We start from the raw sequence: 20,183 nt of genomic DNA on the forward strand, positions 1-20,183 counted from the left end.
ATTTATACTTATGGTGCCATTTGATGGCGATCCCATTTTTAATGAGCAGAACTTGGATCAGTTTATACTGGCCTCGGTCACTTTGAAATTTAGGCTTGACCTTTCCCTACCCGATTTACTCATTTCGCTAGAGCTTAGTTATTTATTGTACGAACTATGGCTCGCTATATCGAGTAATATGGTTATTGTATCAAATGGCAATTTTTTGTGCTGAAAATTAAGGTCAACATTGATACAGTTTTTTAAAAGGAAGGAAAAACACTTATTTGTCTCACTGAGAAAAAGAAACTGTATTTACATTTCTAAATGTTCCCAATATGTGGTAATTACACCCCAACCACCCAACGAGTTTGTCTGCCAACGTACATTACTCGTGTTGTATTCAATAAACTATTTAGACGAAGATAAACCGTTTTCATTAGAATCCGTTCGTGTCTTTTTGAGTGATTCTGCTAACAGACAAACAAACGCCAGCTGTCATAAATCCCCTTGGCGGATGTAATAACAAAAAACAGACACCGCAGTCTTCCGTATCACGTGACGCGTTCCTAGCGATAACGCAGCAATCAACGGATATGACGTTGAGTTTGTTGCCTTCAAGCAACATTCGACAAAAAATCGGTTGCGGTAAACATAGAACCCTTCTATGCAAACTTTCCAGCATTCATCGATTGCGTCGATTAAATGATTTATAACAATCTCATGAACCTCTGGCCCAATAAGAAAATAATTAACCAACACATACACTAACTACACCATACTGGTAGGTCAATATCGTAGTTTTTGTATAGGTCGGTTGAGTTGCTTTTCAATTAATATTACATAAGTTGTGTTTTTTTGATAGTAGTTGATCAGGGGAAAAAAAATCAACGTCACTGCTCATTACACGAAGTGTGTACGCGAACAGTCTTCGCTAGTTCATTGTACTTTGGTCAAAACTCCTACTTTTAGGTCAAACCCTGAATGCCGCATCGCAAGTTAAGTAAACCAGAAGAAAGTCACCGTAATAATACCTCTGTTGCTGGAATACAATGAAAAACTATTTCAGGTATTATGGTGATGTTAGAGTACATACTGACAGTTTGCATCGCGCAGTGGTGAAACATAGTCAATAGTCTTTAACCTTATATTTGCCCTAAGCAGTAATGGTCGGAAGGCACGACCCACCGTGTAGCCGAGCAGGCCGAGAGAAGCTCGTTTTCACTGCAGTGATCGCAGGGGAGGAGAAAGGTGAATACGAGCTGCATGATCTACCGACAGGTATATTTAATCCATGTGTTTATTTGGGTTATTTCCTAACGCGGCTAAAGTATCCTCCTAGCTAGCATAAAACCCAGGGCGAGCACACGCTGTGCCGTTGCACGTGCCTCCTCTGCTGACCTGTATTATGCCAGAAAGTGTCTTGATTCTAACGTGTAGTCAACAAAGTTGTCACATTCTCCTGCTAATGATCGTCTTGGTTTCAGCGATTTGAGCACACCCCTAGCTGCCTCGCACAGTAAAACCTTCTCTTCATCCTATGTTTCCTATTAAAACTGCACATCGTTCGTGTTCGCCTGCTTCGTGCATGTTTTGCCGCCTCCATTTGCAGCTGCAGCGGGTCGTTCGGGACTAACATGAGCGACGGCTGCACTGGATGTTCAACAGTGTCGGGGTTTAAACGAGGCCCTGGAAGTTTTGACTTTCATTCATCTTCAGCGTATTTAATGTAAAACCACACAGAGCCTCTTTATTGGGGCGATGGTTTTGGTTTTGTTTTTTTTGTATTTGTGCAACACATTGTGTAAACACGCCCGGACTAGTTCCTGCTTGTCAGTAACTTTCAATTGGTTCTAGCATCTCAAAACAAAACATTGCACTGACCAAAACATTGACTGTCAACCTAGAAGGAAAAAGCTGTTATTGATGTAAATGTAAGATGTGTTGTTCATTACAGGTGTGATGGTGGTCAGAGGGGCAATGACCAGCGATCTATGGCTGTAGGGTTGCAGGACTGCCTGAGCCGGCACCATGCAGCAGAAAGGTGCTATCCAGATTATCGAATGGGAGGACCTGGACAAGAGGAAGTTCTATTCCCTGGGTGTGTTCATGACCTTAACCACCAGGGTTACAGTCTACCCTGCCAGTGTCATTCGCACTCGGCTGCAGGTCCAGAGAGGGACGGCGCTCTATTCCGGCGCCATCGATGCTTTCTGTAAGATCCTGCGAGTCGAGGGGGTGCAAGGCCTTTACCGTGGCTTCATGGTGAACACCTTCACCCTGGTCTCAGGTCAGGCTTACATCACCACGTATGAACTGGTGCGCAAGTACGTGTCGCAGTACTCCCCCAGCAACACGGTGAAGTCAGTGGTGGCTGGGGGAGCCGCGTCCCTGGTGGCCCAGACCATCACCGTGCCCATAGATGTGGTGTCGCAGCAGCTGATGATGCAGGGACAGGGAGAGCACCTCACCCGCTTCAAGGTCAAACCCAAAATGGTGCTCACCACAACCAAGCACAGACCAACTTTTGGGCAGACGCGGGACATAACAGTACAAATATTTGCCGCTGACGGTTTCAGGGGCTTTTACAGAGGTTACGTGGCGTCTTTGCTCACGTACATCCCAAACAGTGCACTCTGGTGGCCTTTTTATCATTTTTATGCAGGTAAGGAAGGAAATATGTGGCTCGTTTAGTCTCATTTACTTGAATACTCATTGTTGATTTCTCTTCATGTAACAGAGCAGCTGTCCCTGTTAGCACCAAGCGAGTGCCCCCATCTGATTCTGCAGGCTTTGGCAGGACCAATGGCAGCAGCAACAGCCTCCACCATTACCAACCCCATGGATGTTGTTCGAGCCAGAGTCCAGGTAAAACCAGTAAACACCAGTAAACCGCGAGCGACAAAAACTACTCGGCCTACAACAGCAGTTAGTTGGTGTTGAGCGTTTAAGCGTAAATCAAATATCTGCACGTTGAGTTGGCGCCTGCTGCCACTTCCTCTCTTTCGTCAAATTTCTCATTTTTCAGCTTGTTGACTACTGGATTCACATTTTTGCAGCTGCACACTTTTACATTACTTCCCTTTTTTTCCCTTTGGAAGCAGAAGTTAGGAAACAGTCCAACTCTTAAGTTGAGTTGCTGTGCTGGAGCTCAGGGTCGCGTCAACATCAAATGATGTTTGGTAAATGTGTGAGTGAGGGGAACTAAACGTATTTACAGATCAGAGCTCATGAAATGCTGTATTATCTGTTGAAGGTGGAGGGCCGATCATCTGTTATCAAGACCTTCAGGCAGCTGCTGGTGGAGGAGGGGGCCTGGGGGATGACCAAGGGGCTGTCGGCTCGCATCATCTCCTCTCTGCCCACGTCGGTGCTGATCGTGGTGGGATACGAGACGCTGAAGAGGCTGAGCCTGCGGGCTGATTTGATTGAGTCCAGACACTGGTGAGACTGCAGAGAGCTGAAATAAGGCCAACACACTGCAGACGGATGTGAACTTTTAAAAGAGGGGACAGTGAGACGGTGGTGTCCATCCTGTGATCAAGCCTATCTACACAAACTCATTCTGGGTTGGGAAACCTTTGATCCCTTTTGATCAACGCCTCCTGCAACCCAGGGCTTTAGCAACCTTGTCAGGATCTACTGCCACTTTCATCGTGTTTTAAAAGCATACGCGTGATCTACGATCTGTATTTTAATTAATTAGTGATTGTGAGAGCACTGGAAAAGCACAGTGTCACCACAGTGTGCCAGTTCTGAGGTAAAATTTGCATTCCAGAAAAAATCTGTACATCCAAGGATCCCACTTTAAATTTTGACAGCAAGTAAAGGGATTTTAAAATATCTGTTACTTGTTTCACTATGTTCTCCCCAAGTTTATTTAAATGGAGGCCAGCTAAGTTACAGGAAGAGAAATATTAAATGTTTCTCAGAGGTCAGAGTGAAAGCTGGTCAGAATCTTTTTGTGTATGAAGAGGCGCCTAGAAATATTCACTCACCAGCCATTTTAATGGGTCCACATTGCTTGTAAAAGGTTGGACCCCTTTTGCCTCCAGAACTGCCTTAATTCTTTGTGACATACATCAAGGTGTTGGAGGCATTCCTCAGAGATTTTGGTACATGTTGACATGATGGAATCAGGCGCTTCTGCCGATTTGTCGGCTGCTCATCAATGATGCAAATCCCCCGTTAGACATCCCAAAGCTGCTCTATCGGATTGAGATCTGGCGACTGTGGAGAAACCAGTTTGAGATGATATGAACTTTGTGACATGGTGCATTATCCTGTTGGAAGTAGCCATGAGAAGATGGGTCCACTGTGGTTATAAAGGGTTGGACATGGTCATCAACGATACTCAGGTAAGCTGTAGCGTTTAAACGAAGCTCAATTGGTACTAGGTGACCGAAAGTGTGCCAGGAAAATATACCCACCATTACAGGCACAATGGATCCATGCTTTCATGTTGTTTATGCCAAATCTGAACTCTAAACCGTACAGACAGTATTTTCAGAGATGCTCAGTCCAGCCTGTCCGGCACAAACGACCACATTACATTCAAAGTCACTTAAATCCCCTTTGTAACCCCATTTTGATGCTCTGCTTGAATGTCAGAAGGTTGTCATGACCACATCTACATGCCTAGATGCATTGAGTTGTGGCCATGTGATTGGCTGATTAGCTATTTATATTAACGAGCAATTGAATATTTGTACCTGTAAGGTGGCTGGTGAGTGTTCAGCCAGGGACAAGGATATACTGCTGTTCTGTACAGATTTAAAATTGGAAGTTGTTATATTTCCCACTGTGGATCAGAGTGTTGTGATGTTTTTCTGTCATTCAGGGATTAAATCCACAGCCTTTTATTTCTGCTGTGTGGTGTCAGTGAAGTCACTCCACATGTCACCAGCTGGATGGAGGGTGCTCTATTTGTATTAACCCACTAATGTATAATTTTAAAAAGAAAATTTTAAAAGTGTGACAGTGTAACACATTTTAAAATATTAGCAATAAAAATGTCTACTTCACCCTCATGGCTAGAAAGTAGCGTCTTACATGCCTGAAATAATAAATAGCGTATCTGGCTGCAGTACCTCTGGATGCCCATCAGGGGGCGCATGTTGGCTATTCGCTGCTGCAGCCTCGACATGGAGACGTTGAACATAAACGCGAGCGCGCGCGCGTGTGTGTGCAGGATTTGACGTTTCATGAAAACTATCTTGTTAAATGTTCTAAATCCAAATACATTTTATATTTGACAAAGACGGGGACATTTTTCTTTTACATCAGCAAATTTCTGATATAAAAAAATGACTATTCGCAACCAGTGAAGTAAGAAAATGCAAAACAAAACTGTACAAAATCACACTTTAATTAGGCTCCTGTGGCCCAGTGCAAAAAAAAAAAAAAAATCCATCAAAATAAACAATGGCCTCTGATCGTCCTCTCCTTGGTCACATGGGGCAGTCGTAGATGTGAATGGCTCGGTCGTCCCCTGCTGAGATGATCTTTGATCCGTTGCTGTTGTATTTTACACTCCACACCTGGAAAGAAAAGAATTATGAACCGCTGAACTAAATATGTTTCTGTGACGCATCATTAATCTAACATGTGCAAATCAGACCCTCGCTGGCTGCCTGTTGGCCCCTCAGGTTCAGGATGCAGGTTTTGTAATCATTTTTTAGAGACAATCTAATGAGGCAGAATGAGCCGCCTCTGATCCCGTGAGAGGCTGCTGTGTTTCCATCCGCACGCCAGCCCCCCCACAGGCAAGCAGAACATCTAATATATGAGATTATTGGTTTTGCCTGAGATGAACCATCACAGGAGGGGCGGCGCTCCTACACACCCCTACTGACGCCGACCAGCACAACACAGCAGTTGTGCACTGAGGTCTGGAGAAGTTGCGTCACCTGATCTTGGTGGTCAAAGAAAGTGTTGATGCACGCTCTGGAGCCGGCGTCCCACACCTTCACGCTCTTGTCAGACGAGCTGCGGGCAGCAGAGAACAGCGAATATTTTTAATGCCTTTTATTTCTTCAAACTCATGTTTTTCAAGTTTTACCTTGAGACAAAGTGGGTGTTGTCTGGGGAGAAGGCCACATTAAGAACCCAGGACCCGTGTCCGCTCAGCGTGGCAGCTAGGTTAGCATGTTGCCTGTAAATGAGAATCTTCTATGTAGATCTTATTGTACTTTTTAAAATTTCTGTAACATTCCTTTAGATAAGCTTGGAAGAAGCCGGTCGACAAGCTTCCGGCTCGACTCACACATCGTATATTTTGATGTAACCGTCGTCGGAGGCGGTGACCAGCAGCTGGGAGTCGGGGGAGAAAGTGAGGGATCTGATGGGCATGGCGTGACCTGAACAGAGGGGAAACAGTCTGCTTGCATCAAGTCACCTTTAACTCTGAAAAAAACTGTTATTTTAAATGTAGCATTATTTCTAGTTGTGTTTGATGGTGGATTTAGGTCAGGGGTCTCTGAAAATCACCTAATTGAAAATACCCAACTCACCTTCCAGTGTGTGGAGAAGTTTCCCAGTGGCGATGTCAAAAATATTGATGATTCCGTCGATCGCTCCGCTGGCCAGATACTTTCCATCAGGGCTCTGAGGGGTGAACCGGCAATTAAAAGGGTTATTGATTAAAGCATCTTTAGCATCATAGCTCACTGTTAAACATTTGAACCGGCAGAAAACTATTTTAGCTATGAAGCAAATGTCAACTGAGATAAAACAGGATTTTATGGCAAGTTCTTCTTACATAGGCTATACTTAGAATGAATTTCCCTCGGGTATCCAGAGAATATTCCTTCTTGCCACTTTCCACACCAAAGATGTTGACCTTGCCGTGATGGCTTCCTGTGGCAATATGCTTAGAGTCTGGGGAGAAGGCGACCGACCATGCATCGACTAGAGGACAGCACAGAGAAGGAAAAGGTTTATTTTAACAGAAATAAGTGCAATGCTTCATCTACCTATGATATAATTTGACTTTATGTATTACTGTCTCATTACTGCATTGTTCAAGGCTACATTTTCTACATCACAAAATAAATCTTTAATGCACTGACATGGACCAACTGCTGAGGGGACCCGAGCGTCACTAATAGAAGGTGACATGGCATTTACCACAACCTCGTTCAACACACACACTTATTGGTGTGGACTTTCTGAACAGCAAACCGAATAAAAAAAAACAAAAAAAACCCACCCTCCTTATGTAAATGACGCTGAGCCAGTAGAGCAGCTGTTAATCCTTCTAGTCTTCTGTAACATTAGTCTATTAGAACCGATTTATAATTTATTTGAAGGTTGCACAAGCAGGTTGACTAGTGTGAGTCAAAAATCAGAACGAATGTTGGTGTTAAAATGTTATTCCAATACAAGTAAATTCATAAAATGCCAGCCTTGAATATTGGTCCACGCTTACCTGGTCCAGCATCCATGGACTTAATCTGTTTTCCAGACTCGAGATCCCACAGACGGATGTGTGCATCCAGGGAGCTGGAGGCAGCGATGGCTCCATTGTGACTGATGTCCACTGACACTACCCCCAGCTGGTGTCCCTCCAGAGTCCACTGCAGCTCCAGCTTTTCATCTGACCTGCAGGCGCAGTGTGGGGGAAAGAATAACCCCGACGTCAGGGCAAATTAGATCAACATTCAGGCAAAAAAATATCAAATTCTACTCTTAGTGGTGATGATATTAGGTAAGAATCTGGACAGTTTTGGATAACTGGTGCCTTTCACGATAAATGACTGATTATCCAACAGCTCACAGTTACTGGTTGTCATTACGACAAAGAGATACGGTTTACATTTTGAAACAATGTTTAACTGTTTAAACATTGTGTTATTGGTATTTTCATAAAAACAAAGCCACTCACCATTTCCAGACTTTCACCATGTCATCTAATGAACCTGTGATGATAGTTTCTGTCCCATCTGCCTCACTTTTACCCCACGCTGCTGTCCAGATAGCATCATCGTGGGCTAAGAGGGAACACATGCACTCTTCATACTTTGTTCTCTTAATGTTAGCGCTTCAATAGAAACCATGCAGTAAAAACAAGCAGGCTTCTATATGGAAACTGAAATAAATGTTTCCAACCTACCGTGTTCTTGCTTGAAAAGAATGCTGTACTGAAATAAAAGAAACAGTAACAGTAAATATTTTACCCATAAAATAGGAGGCGCTCAAAATGAAAGTGAAGTTGGTTGAACTTGTTGCTTACTTGAGTGCTCATTTTTGGTTCTGAGAGTCACATTCAGTCAGACAGCTAACCTATAAAAACATTAAGCGTTTTACATTCTGCACCAGCTCCTTGCAAATGTATTCATGTTAACAACATGTTAACACAGTAAGAATGGGATACATTTTTGAGTTTAACCACACCATTTTAAGTTTAACCGGTATTAATGTGAGGAGAATTTCCACATGAGTAATAGCATTTTAGAGATTTCTAGACATTTATGACCAGAACAAACTGCAAGTGTTTTAATCTCTTTGCTGGTTGAAGTACCATTGTGAAATATAAACTTTAGCGGGAGCTAACGTCGACTGACAGCTTAGCGCTACATTGATTCAGCAATGAAACCCAGTCAGCAGATCTAGATTATCGCCTCGTTTAAGAAGCAACATGCTGTATGGTGACGATTGTATCATTTTAAATATATCGATAAATATAAATATACCCATACCTTGAATTCAGCTAGTATGGGGTTTCTTCGATTAAGAGTTCCCGTGTATTCATAAGGGAGAAGCCATAACAACGACGAAACTTCCGGTTTGTTCTTCTTCGTTTTTCTATACCAGTTAACTAATAAGCGCACAGAGCTCTACTGCCACCAGTGGACAAAAAGCGTTGCTTCATTGGGAAAATTGGTAATTGAGTTGTTCGCTATTATTACAAAATTATTCAATTACGTTTTTAGGATAATATTAACAATAATACACACTAATCAGTGATGATTGTTTCGTAATCATTCTGTTTACATTAATTATGTATTTGATTATATAAGCACTGTTATGCAAGTCTTGCTGCAAGATAGAGTCTAATGGTCAAAATCCTATTTTAAAAAATGTAAATGTATCTTTACAGTCTGTGAGCAAGTAAAGTGGCCGGGAACTGAGGGTGTGGTTTTGCTGATCAGGCTGTGATGATGAACTGCAACAGAGGGGCCCCACCCAACCTGAAAACAGGGGCAAACAAGCAGACAACAACAGGATCACACAACAGGAGGAAACCCTTACAGACAGCTCTGCCACTTAAGTCCGGCTTAAATAAAGTGTCTTGTTAAATAATGATAATTTTAATTTTTTTTCCTTTTGCATGATAAGTTAAGCTAAAAATCTGTTCTTCAGAGACTGATGTTGGATATGAGGATGCAAAAATTTGTAAAGGCTTTTAAACTGTTATTTCTATTTCCTAGCTGAAATCATCTGGAGATATTTTCACAATCCAAGTAAAAATCCACTAAAAAGTTCAGACTCAGTCCTAATTTTGGTTGGTGAGCTTCAGCACACACATCTTTCATCTATTTTTGTAATGCTGCATTGTGACAATAAATTTTAATAGGAGGTACAACTTTTTTTTAAAGTTGTGTCTGCAAAAAGAATACAGTTGTATTTTTTCCTTAATCACCATTAAATTATTTATGTACACTGCAAAAATATGTAAAGTGTAATTACAAAATGTACATTGTATTCTTTAGTAGGACTGGGCAGAATGCCAAACATTTTGTATTTTGCAAAAATAAATTACCTGCCAATTTTTTAAATCTGTTTTTCTTATCTGTTTCTATAGAAATGACACAATATTGATGACAATCAATGCAAAACCTACAGTTTTGCCCCCCTGTACTCATAGGGCAGCATTTTTGGGAGGGGTGGGTGGCCCTCCTCCCATTGAGGACAGTAGCTATAAAGACGAGACTGCTGCTGGTGTACTGAGAGACGCTGTAGAGGTGAGAGCGAGTGAGCAGAAATATACATTTACAGGACGCCCAGAAACACACACTTGCATTTTAAGAGTGTGATTCCAGAGCGGAGGGACAGGAGCACAGGGAAGCAGGAGGAGGGTGAGAAAGAGTCAGAGGACAGAGCGAAGCATCACATCGGTGTGGAACAGGCTCCTTCAGCAGCTCTCTGCGCTCAGCCTCAGCAGACATGCCAAACTTTGCCGGCACCTGGAAGATGAAGAGCAGTGAGAATTTTGATGAACTTCTCAAAGCCTTGGGTAAGCCCTCTCTCTTCCTCCCTCTTGATTTCTCACAGCAAATCCCTGCATGAGGTTGCCTATCCATCATGCCCATACAGAAAAGGGCTTTCTTGTTCTTTGAGAATGGTATGCCGGACTTCCAACAGCATGGTATTGTTGGGAGAAGCTCATGGGAAAAGATGCCTGAGGTGATGCGGAGGAGAACTCAGGGGAGATATGAAGCACTGGATGATGAATTCCTGCCTAAACAGACGTGGTATTGTTATATGGGGCGAGGGTGGCAAAACATTATTTATGTTAAGGATATAAGTAGGCCGGTGTGAGCCCAGTGCTAATCTCCTGTGTCCCATTTTTAAGAGAAAATCATTCCTTTCACCGTCTGAGTTAAATGATGAAGATGCTTTTAGGTTTGGGCCAGTTTAACTGGGTCATTCAATTGTGTTGCGGCGTTTCGTCACGCTGAAGCAGACAGAACAGGCCGAGGGTCTCAATAATAAGGCTTAAAGTGTTCAGGAGGGGACTTATTGTGAGTCCAGGGAGCTGCTGGAACCACTCTCCCGTTAGCTCATTTACAACAGGAACCTTTAGGCATTAAAGTGGAAACCCAAGACTGTTTTGACGAGTTCACTGTCCTGCTGCTGCAAATATTCTGTCAATATTCAATCTGTAGCTAAAACTAGTCACCAATAAACTGATTAATTATTCTGGATTACAATCTTCCCACAAGTTTATTTCACTATGAGAAATTGATCGGTCTGTTTATTGGTTTTGCTCCACTGGACACAGAAAAATGAACTGATTGGAATTAAGTGATTCATTTTGACAAACCTCAGCTCAGTCTCTTCAGAGGCTCCGCCCACTCTATTTTCCTCTCCATGCAGTGACTGCTTCTCCAGTGGAATTGTATAACTCCTTGGAGAACCCAGTCACCCTCCCAGTCTGGCACTTCATCCCTCCATGAACGCATTAACCACATCTGCCGGAGCAGATCACTCGTCCACTATAAAGGAGGGTTCGCCGAGAAGGGCAACCACTGTGGATTACTGCAGGTCCGCCACTTCCCATCAACATCCTCATAATTATCTGTTGATTCTGCGGAGCTCCATCCAGCAGCAAAAGATTAGTGTACCGATCCGACTGCCTGCAGGAGAGCAGGTGTTCTCTCAGAACCCACAGTCTTTACGGTGCAAATGCAGGGCAAATATATGTCAGATGTAAGCCAATTAAAATCTAAGAACACCCCCCCCCCCACCATTTATTATTAATATTCTAACAGCATGACGTCAATCTTCAGATCATGGGTGGAGTTCACCCTATAATCATCAGCAGGGAGGAGGATTCAAAGATAATTTTGGTTCAATTAGGGAAAGAAAAAGGAAAACTGGAACCTTGGGAATGTTTTGCAGCGCTGCAGCTATGTTGTCGGACGTATTCTGGCAGCATGTGGAGCCAGATGGCCTTGGAGTGTCAAACAGGGCGCATCAAAGCGGCGCCACGGGCGTGGACAGCGCCACACTTGACATGCTGGATCAGCCGTGTCAACGCTGTCGAACAAAGACAGGAGACGACCAGAGTTAAATGGACACTGATGTGAGCTGGAATTCAACAGGATTATTGCCCTTTTTAGCAAAGCAGTGTGTGTGTGTGTGTGTGTGTGGTGTGTGTGTGTGTGTCTGTCAGACACTTACTGGAGTCTGCACTTGTTTTCTGTGTTCATGTGTGAAGTTGGTTGAACATGTGTGGGCATGTGAGGAAAAGACAGAGACAGAGCTTGGAGAGGTCTAAATCCAGGTGGGGGTCAAGGGTCAGGGCGGAGCTAAAGATGAAGAAACAGGAGGTTGATGACACTTTTATTCCTGTTGTTAATTGATTGAGGGGAAGATAACTGAATACACACGTCCATAAATGGGCAACGGTGACAAGTCATCGTCAAAGATCAACATCTGCTCACGACGATCTGACCGCTGGGTCTCCTGCCTCCTCTGTGCTGCTCAGGGGTCAACACCATGCTGAGGAAGGTGGCCGTGGCGGCCGCCTCCAACCCGCACGTGGAGATCCGTCAGGACGGGGAGAAGTTCTACATCAAAACCTCCACCAGCGTGCGCACCACCGAGATCAACTTCCACATCGGGGAAGAGTTTGACGAGGAGACGGTGGACGGGAGGAAGTGTAAGGTAACGAGTCTTCTCGAGCCCGATGGAGGCAAAACTGACAGGTTGGGATTCTTTAACATCATCATGTAACAGAATCAGTTCCTGTACCCTGCTGCTTTGAGTTATGCTTCCTCTACTCCCTATATTAAATTGTATTTGGGATGAGGCAGGATGCCTCCATGTTGAGGGTTGAAGGAGATGTTCCCCCTCATCCTGGTTGGTATCACGGTCACGTCTGTGCTGTCTTTAGAGCGTCTCGCTGAGCTCCTTCAGTCCCTGTGGGCAAATTCTGACATCCTGATACGCTCACAGGTTCCTGCAAAGGTGTGAGGTGCGGCCACAGAGGTGTGCTTTTATTTTTTTATTTTATGATTGCTAGGAGTTTAAATCATTCCTCCCGCTAATGATGATGTTTTACATCTAACATTGATACAAAATGTTAATAAAACCCCCACTAGATCATCTTGATTGTTGTTTTGGAAACAATGTAGAGATTGAGCAGCCTGAAGAGGAGACGTCACCGTGAAATCAGGCCGTCACCGCGTTACTTTAGGCAACCAAAATCTTTGTCTCAGTGGTCCAGAGGCTGATGCCTGTTTATCCCTTGTTGCTTAGCAGCCAGAGTCAGGCGAGGGCAGAAAAAGAGTCTTGTATCTGGTATCAGCAAACCCAGCAGGATCGTGTAATTCCTGACCAATGGACAACAAATCGCCAGTCTACCGTTGCAGGAACTATTCAGCATTGTTGTCCAGTCCATCCGTTCAAGCATAAATAAGTTCATATCTGTTTGTTAATGTTAGAGGACAAAGAAAGGCATTGGATGAAGATGCTGTAACACAATTGTACCGACAACTGGTCAATGGTTAAATTAAGCAAAATTAAGATTAAGTAACATCAATGTTGACTCATACTGCTCTCTTAAATCTGAATTCTTTTCATCCAGTACCAGATGCAAAGTGAATTTTTTTTTTTTCTGGAAATTATTCAGCAGGTTTGGAAAACTTGCAGACATCAGTGGACTCAAACCTGGAGGTTTTGATTTAAGGACAGTAGGTGTCAGAGACAGGAAGTGAGAACGTGACCTATTTTAGATCTCAGGAGACAGTGCGGACCGTTCTGGCTGTGCCCTGGGGCATGCTGGGTACTGGGCAGGTCTGGACAGCTCTCTGCATGGGGTTGAGCCACATGTCTCCATTATGGAAAGCTGACAAGTCGTGTTGTTGTCGTGGTGCATTATGGGACTCTGAAATGAGCAGATATATGCTTTTTTTTGCCTAATTATTTAGATCAGTTTTAATCTGCCATCTGACAACCAACTGGATCATTCGTGCAGTTTCAGTTGTGGAGATTTTATTTCTCATTCGGGCCACCGTGGGTTCTCCAAAATGGATGAAGTTCAGGTGGATATTAAAATGGTCTCTATTCTCACCACATGATGGCGCCAGATCTTACACAGACAAAGTAATTAAACTTGAGTTTTGACTGTAAAACAAACTGTTAATGTGTTTCTGGTTAAATTATTTTTATTCACCAATCAATTTCCTGTTATCTGTTGCCTATGTTAATCAGGGTCATATGGAAGGGGGGAGGGGGGGGGGGGGGGGAGGGGGGGGGCATGACACACATTAGAAATGGATTCTGGCTGACAGGGCCATCTCTGTAAACAGATTACAGACATCAAATACTTAAGATAGCAAAATTAATTTAAATCAAACAAGATGGGACTGGCTGTACTGGTATTTTCAGGAGAGATGGAGGTCCACAGGGCTGAGACAGGGTTTCTTTGTTGGTGGCAGCATCTAATTTAGCACAGAGAGGCAGGAACAGTCCTGCAGGCCATGACGGACTGATCGAAATTCTGCTGTGACAGGAGAGAGACGGAGGAAAGAGCGATGCTTCAGCCCTGATTCTAATTACCGGTAATACTCAAGGAAAATGAAACGCCGGCTTTGGGATTTTAAAGTCTGATGTGTAGAGTTTCAGAGACGAAGTTGGTAAATTAGGATCTGAGAATGGGACACTATTCAGATCAGAAACAATGTGATCACAAAAGAGTGTAGCTCAAGAGGAAACACAGAGGTTATTTCAGGCTGTGCAGAAGAATTAAAACTGCTCAGAAAATGAGATATTCTTTTACTCGAGGACAGACTGGAGACCGAGGGAGGCAGCTCGTGTTGTCATAATCAGAAGAGCAAAGGCCGAAATGAAGAGTTGATCAGATGTTCTGGGTTTTCAGCCACCAGAAACTCCCGTGTGAGAGTTTGTGAGTCGAGGTTTCAAGAACGGGCGAAAATCCATCCAGACTGATTTAAATGGAGCCGTGGCTAATCTGCTCTCTGCAGTCGGGCTTTATTACATGACGAAGAAAAAAGATTCCGAGCAGCAGCTGAAGAAAGCAGAGTTAAACCTCTGCTCCCTCTCAGCCTTGAGCGTCTGCAGACGGCAGCCTGCAGAGATCCAAGAGGACTTTGCACATCTTTGATATGGTGATTGAATATCGACCCCTGAGACACTCAGCTGCTGCCTCAGATGATGTTTGAAGTCCAAACTCACAACTGCAAACTATTTGCTGAGGTCTTCATACCTTCAGAGGTCTTTCTTGGATTTAATGTAATTTAACTATGGATTCACTTCAGATTACCTTTTTCAGACTAGCTGATCTCCACTGTGCTAAGCAGGTCCAAGCTTGAGCAAAATATGTAGCTTAGATTGAATGCCCGACAACAAAAAAAGCCGTACATTTCAATATGGCAACTGTTAGTTTGGCTCATTGGGTGGGAAAAATGACCCAAGCTGCCCACTTATTGATCTAAAACTAAGATTATTTCCGACAGACAGTTGAGGTAATGAAACGAGGCTGCAGTTAATGGATCCCGAGCTGTCCAAAAGAACAAAGTCTCTCCATTAACACAAATTAACGAGCTTGGGTCACCTCGGTCCTGATCTGAGTGGCTGTTTAACTCAGTTACTTCATGAGTAATTAATCTTAGCAGCAAATACAAAGGTTGAGCTAATCCCGCTGAAGTCATTTAAAATATCAAATATGAAGGATGGTGCACTTAAAGAAATGATCATTTATACTAGAGATGTTTAAAAGGATGCAGACACATGAACATCATGGGCATTAATCTGCTTCCTGACAGCCTTTGTTCATCTGGGGGGGGGGGGGGGGGGGTGTTCTACCTGAATTTACACTTTGGCTGCAGAAATTTGCAGTGATCCGTATCTGACCACTAGGTGTCGCCAAAGCTGACACGCTAGCTGTTAACGGGTCTAAAAAAGGGTCTGATCACGTTTGCTCTGTTTGTTCTGCCCACAGAGTCTCCCCACCTGGGAGTCGGAGAACAAGATCCGGTGCAAGCAAACCCTGGTGGAAGGCGACGGCCCCAAAACCTTCTGGACCCGGGAGCTGAACGGGGACGAGCTCACACTGGTGAGCTCTAAAAACCTGTGACGACTGCTCTAGAGTCCAGTCACTGGGAGTGTTGGTGGTGTGTCTGGGTGTGTTCTGAGCATCAGAAACAGCCCACAAGAAGAAGGTGGGGAGGGCATGAAGCTGATGGTTCTGCAAAGGAAATGAGAGTCTCCCTTTCCCAAAGACCCGAGCTTTCGTCCACCCCACGGAGAGACGTGAAAGGACGACCAGGGGACACTGCAGTCATCCTCCCTGTGTTTAGCCAGATTAACAAGTGCAGACGTGGGTCCAAAGCCCCACAAACCCTGAGCAGAGGAGGAGCATAAACCCACGCACAGGAAGAGGAGCTTTCTTCTCTCAGCGCTCCCACGCTCCGCTCTGTTATCCCTCCTGAGTGTGTCCAAAACGCAGACGGTTGGAAGAATATAGATATTTTCGATGCTGTTTGAGTAATCACAGGATGTTTGCACAGCTCCCTCAGTGCCGTGAGGAGGAGTAGCTTTAATCAAGACTCCATACCTTTAGAAAGGCTCCTGCTCGGGCAGGGAGGAAGCCCGAGGTCGTTCCAGGAGGAGCTGAGGTGATGAAGATCGACCCGCCGGAGGTGTGAAGGCGTCTCTGCACTCACGCCATCACGCACCAGCAGATGAAGCACATTTACACCTCAGCTCATAAACACCACTGACGTCTGAATAAATAACCAGAATCAAAAGATTTAAAATGCTACAAGGTTGCATAAAACGATGGAGGAGTCATGTTCCAACTGAGAAAGCCCGTTACTTTAGAGGGGGGGGGCAAAACACTCCAGACACACGCAGAAGGCCGTCCAATAGCAGAGTTGCAGTATTTGGGGAGTCTGCTGAGGACTGGAGATCACAGAGCAACCGTCTGATTGTCTGTGACAGTGCACATTGTAACTGGGACACATTTCCATACGATTTGCATGATCCATTTAATTGGCTTAGTCTGAGGACTCTTTGGGGCAAAGTCGAGGATTTTCTCCGGCTCCGTCGGCCCGAAATGAAATCGAAAGCTGGCGGAACCCCGGGGTTTTGGGCTCCAATGTTCAAAGGGTGCAGCCGGTGAATCTGAACCTCAGCATCGTTTTGACAGAATGCGTCGTTGTCCGTCCGTTAGCCTCTTTTCCACTGCAGGAACTTTTATCATGTAAACGGGATCGTGCGCATTTCCACTGACATTACCTGGGAATAAGGAATCTTATGTTCTTCCCTCTGTTCTTCCAGGTTTTCGGGGCAGACGATGTCGTCTGCACACGAATTTACGTCCGTGAATGAAGCTCTGCGGCCTCCTTCAGCGCCGGGGTAGAAGCCCACCTGGACCCCACCGCGTTCAAACCCATCGACATTCTGTCTCACTAACGTGCTGGCGAATATGCCAAGTGTTCCATGTGGGTCTGCTTAGTGTTCACATACAGTAGAAATGTCTCAGTACTTCTTAGGTGCAGGACTGACGGTCCTGGAACCAGCTGTTTATGTAGGGTTTAGTTACCAGACGTACTCATTAGCTATTCATGTCCAGTGACAGGAAATAAAAGGAGAGGAGCAACAGTGTCTCGGCTTCTTTATTCTAAAATAAACTGATGTTAAAGGCAAAGAAATTGACCCTCCTCACCTGTCCTGATGTGACCTCAGCAGATGCCTGGTCTATGAGAGGTTTCATACCTGCTGGGTCTGGATGTTCCCCCAAACACACCTTCAGTCAGGAGCTGGAGAAGAGTTAAACACACTTAGTGATGTCAAAGTGCCTTTCAGGTCAACCTTGGCTTTGCCTGGCGAGTGCTGGGATAGTCTCCACAGATCCAGCCTGCTACCCAGCATTAACCATTAGCGCTCTGGCCCTCCTGGAGGGAGGAGCACCAGCTTCCTCCCGTCCAGACGTCCCACTTACGTTAAGAGGTTGTGTATAGTTGCTCCATCCCTGGATATCAGCCCCACATTGCAGGGGTGGACTGAAGCCCCTGTGACCTCTGTGGGGGGTAAACAGGGATAGGTAATGGATAGATGCCTGCAGTCCTCATCGGGATTCAGAGGATCCACAGGTTTTTTCCCTGGTGAGCTGTTTTTGCTATTTTTGTTTCTGGCTCTGAGAAGGAAATTAAAATGGGCTTAAGGAACTAAATGGGCCCACTTAGACTGTTTGTCTTCCAGGGCCCAAGTGGGTCAGGTTCTTAAGAGTGTAAACTTGTTTTTCCCTGTTGGTTTATCCTGTTTGATCCTGCTACGTTAGTTGAACCCGCCAGCGTTTCGGCTGATTTGCAGCGTGAATGAGAAAAGCCGAGCAACACAAATCTTTATTTTGGAAAGCTGTCAGCGAACTCGGACAAGATTTCATCCAGACAACTGTGAGACGGGCGATCAGAGGCTCTGGGGAGGACCGCCGCCCCCCCCTCCCCGGCCGTCCTTGGGCTGAATATAACCAGTGGCACGACATCAAAAACAAAAAGTGAATCTGTCTCCGTTGTTCACGGCTGCCAGCGATTAAAAGGCCGCCCTTTCAAACAGAGGACGAGCGCTGTGGCACGCCGGCTCTGGCCATCCATCGACGCCACGGCTACGGATGAGCCTTCGCCACCCCTGCTTTTTGACCTGGTATCCCCTGAAAAATGGGTTTCCTCCTCAGTGCACCACAATGATGTGAGAGGCAGGGGCCAGGGCGAGCGCCTGCTGCGATGTTAATTTAATGACAAGCTGCTGTTCAGGTCAGGTCCAAACAGCTGAATAAAGGGATTGTTGTACCCCCCCACCCAAAAGGGGCCCCTTTGCCCGTCTTGCTGCTCTCTTCTGGGCACCAAACAGTGGAGCCTCTGTGAGTAGAAGCCTCCATCGCTGCCTCATAAGACTGAAAAAATAAAAACAAAAGATAACCCCCTCCCTTCCTCTTCTGCCGCCATGCAGCTCCGCTCAAAACCTGAATGAAGTCAAGGACACCGCAAAAGTGTTGCTTTCACACGATGAGAAAGACTTCCAGGACTGACTTTACATCCAGCTTCTGGAACATAAATCATCCTTTCCTTTATGTAGACACAAAACACTCAATTCCGAGTCTTTTTTTTGGTCTGATTAAGCAGTTCCTAGCGTCACAGCTACCGCTAATGCTACGTTGGCTTCCTGTATCACAAGAGAACGCTGATGAACAGACGTCTGGCCTTTGAATCAACGTTTACATCCTCTAAACTCAGAATGCGGCGACGCAGCTGAAACGGGGAGGCCAAATAATGGAATTTAATAATCTTTGTTTGAACTGATCCTTTAATTTCGGAGCGAGGCCTGCAGGGGAAACGCGTCATAATGGAGACAAATCGGCGTGCGAGGCTCCTCGGCTGCAGTCGAGCAGCTACACTGAAATTAAAATTTAGTCTCTACAATTGCGTTGACAAGAAAGAGTGGTTAACATAGTGGTTTGCATCCAAACCTAAACATATCATAGGTTTGGATAAAGTGACATTTGAGGTTCTCCAAACATAAACACGGAAGTTGGTGTATTTTTTCGATCCAAGTGATTTAAATAAAGGTTAATTTCTAAATGCACAGAAGCATCCCTCCACAAGCAAACACAAATGACAGAAACCTACTAACTAACCTCTCAGTTAGTTAATTGCTCTGTATTGTGTGTTGCCAAGGCCTCCGTGCTTGAAGGACAATAGGAGCTCTGTTTGTGACAATGGCCCTGCTCTCTGAGTCAGAAGTTGCGGAAGCACCAACATCAGCGAGCGGAAAGCTGTTGAAAGTTCAGGAGTGTGCGCTCCCAGGAAGAACTCATGCAGAAGGGCTTTGGGGGGGGGGGTGAGTCCCTTCAGGCTGGTGCTGCCTTTGAGGAACAAAGACGGAGGCACGGAGGGGTCCCGCTGGCCAGGATCACTCTCACCGGGGCCTCAGAGCCATGACAGTGTCGACGAGTGTGTGTCTGAGTGGACTTGAACCCTGCAGGTTTGGTAAGTCAGGTGAAACATGGGTGGTCCGTCCTATTAAACACACCTTTGGGATATGACCAATAAAAGGCTTTTTCAGGAAATCAGGTGTGAATTCTTAAAATGCTTGACTTTAACAACAGTTAACGATTGTGAACATTTTTGATGTATTTTTGTGAACTAACAAGACATCTTTGGGTTAATGAGCTCACGTTAACACATTTGTAATGCCCGGTGCGACAGAGGGCGCCCCCTGTTGGACATTAATGGGAGTAGCACTCCAGAAGAGGTTAACCAGTATATACAGTGGTAGGAATAGGTTTAGGCACCCCTGGTCAAAACAGCCAATACAAATTAAGCACACAACCCCATTATTTCATGCATCAATTGGCTCTCCTAATTTCTCAATGTCCGACTCTGAAATTGCACAAAATAAAATCATTACACTGATATTGCTTAAAACAATGAAACGGAGTGCTCCAAGTTTAA

At 44.8% G+C, this 20,183-nt stretch overlaps 3 protein-coding genes across 3 annotated transcripts; 2 read left to right on the top strand and 1 right to left on the bottom strand.

Annotated features, from left to right (window-relative positions):
* The first annotated feature begins 620 nt into the window (after positions 1-620).
* On the top strand, positions 621-3,925 carry slc25a44a (solute carrier family 25 member 44a). Its single transcript, XM_057051638.1, has 5 exons — positions 621-763; positions 952-1,260; positions 1,937-2,644; positions 2,720-2,847; positions 3,236-3,925. Exons 3-5 carry the CDS (start codon positions 2,011-2,013, stop codon positions 3,425-3,427), a joined length of 954 nt encoding a protein of 317 aa, XP_056907618.1. The 5' UTR covers positions 621-763; positions 952-1,260; positions 1,937-2,010; the 3' UTR covers positions 3,428-3,925.
* Positions 3,926-5,326: 1,401 nt separating this feature from the next.
* On the bottom strand, positions 5,327-8,804 carry skic8 (SKI8 subunit of superkiller complex). Its single transcript, XM_057051639.1, has 11 exons — positions 8,679-8,804; positions 8,213-8,262; positions 8,093-8,120; positions 7,865-7,970; positions 7,409-7,581; positions 6,740-6,888; positions 6,492-6,585; positions 6,245-6,338; positions 6,041-6,133; positions 5,889-5,967; positions 5,327-5,519 (listed from the first exon to the last, which is right to left on the bottom strand). The coding sequence occupies exons 2-11, from the start codon at positions 8,222-8,224 to the stop codon at positions 5,430-5,432; spliced, it is 918 nt and encodes a 305-aa protein (XP_056907619.1). The 5' UTR covers positions 8,225-8,262; positions 8,679-8,804; the 3' UTR covers positions 5,327-5,429.
* Positions 8,805-9,915: 1,111 nt separating this feature from the next.
* crabp1a (cellular retinoic acid binding protein 1a) lies at positions 9,916-17,332 on the top strand. Its single transcript, XM_057051643.1, has 4 exons — positions 9,916-10,216; positions 12,194-12,372; positions 15,671-15,784; positions 17,011-17,332. Exons 1-4 carry the CDS (start codon positions 10,147-10,149, stop codon positions 17,059-17,061), a joined length of 414 nt encoding a protein of 137 aa, XP_056907623.1. The 5' UTR covers positions 9,916-10,146; the 3' UTR covers positions 17,062-17,332.
* Positions 17,333-20,183: the final 2,851 nt, after the last annotated feature.

The sequence above is a fragment of the Takifugu flavidus genome, chromosome 13 (genome assembly GCF_003711565.1).
Source record: "Takifugu flavidus isolate HTHZ2018 chromosome 13, ASM371156v2, whole genome shotgun sequence".
Classification (NCBI taxonomy): Eukaryota; Metazoa; Chordata; class Actinopteri; order Tetraodontiformes; family Tetraodontidae; genus Takifugu; species Takifugu flavidus.

Excerpts from the sequence above, each read along its gene's own strand:
- skic8 (XM_057051639.1), bottom strand. Across the intron at positions 6,586-6,739 it reads TCATTCTAAGTATAGCCTAT|AGCCCTGATGGAAAGTATCT; the intron begins GTAAGAAGAACT and ends TTCACCCCTCAG. Across the intron at positions 6,339-6,491 it reads ACTTCTCCACACACTGGAAG|GTCACGCCATGCCCATCAGA; the intron begins GTGAGTTGGGTA and ends CCCTCTGTTCAG.
- crabp1a (XM_057051643.1), top strand. The coding sequence starts at position 10,147 with ATGCCAAACTTTGCCGGCACCTGGAAGATGAAGAGCAGTGAGAATTTT. Across the intron at positions 12,373-15,670 it reads TGGACGGGAGGAAGTGTAAG|AGTCTCCCCACCTGGGAGTC; the intron begins GTAACGAGTCTT and ends TTCTGCCCACAG. Across the intron at positions 15,785-17,010 it reads ACGGGGACGAGCTCACACTG|GTTTTCGGGGCAGACGATGT; the intron begins GTGAGCTCTAAA and ends CTGTTCTTCCAG.
- slc25a44a (XM_057051638.1), top strand. The coding sequence starts at position 2,011 with ATGCAGCAGAAAGGTGCTATCCAGATTATCGAATGGGAGGACCTGGAC. Across the intron at positions 2,645-2,719 it reads TTTTTATCATTTTTATGCAG|AGCAGCTGTCCCTGTTAGCA; the intron begins GTAAGGAAGGAA and ends TTCATGTAACAG. Across the intron at positions 2,848-3,235 it reads TTGTTCGAGCCAGAGTCCAG|GTGGAGGGCCGATCATCTGT; the intron begins GTAAAACCAGTA and ends TATCTGTTGAAG.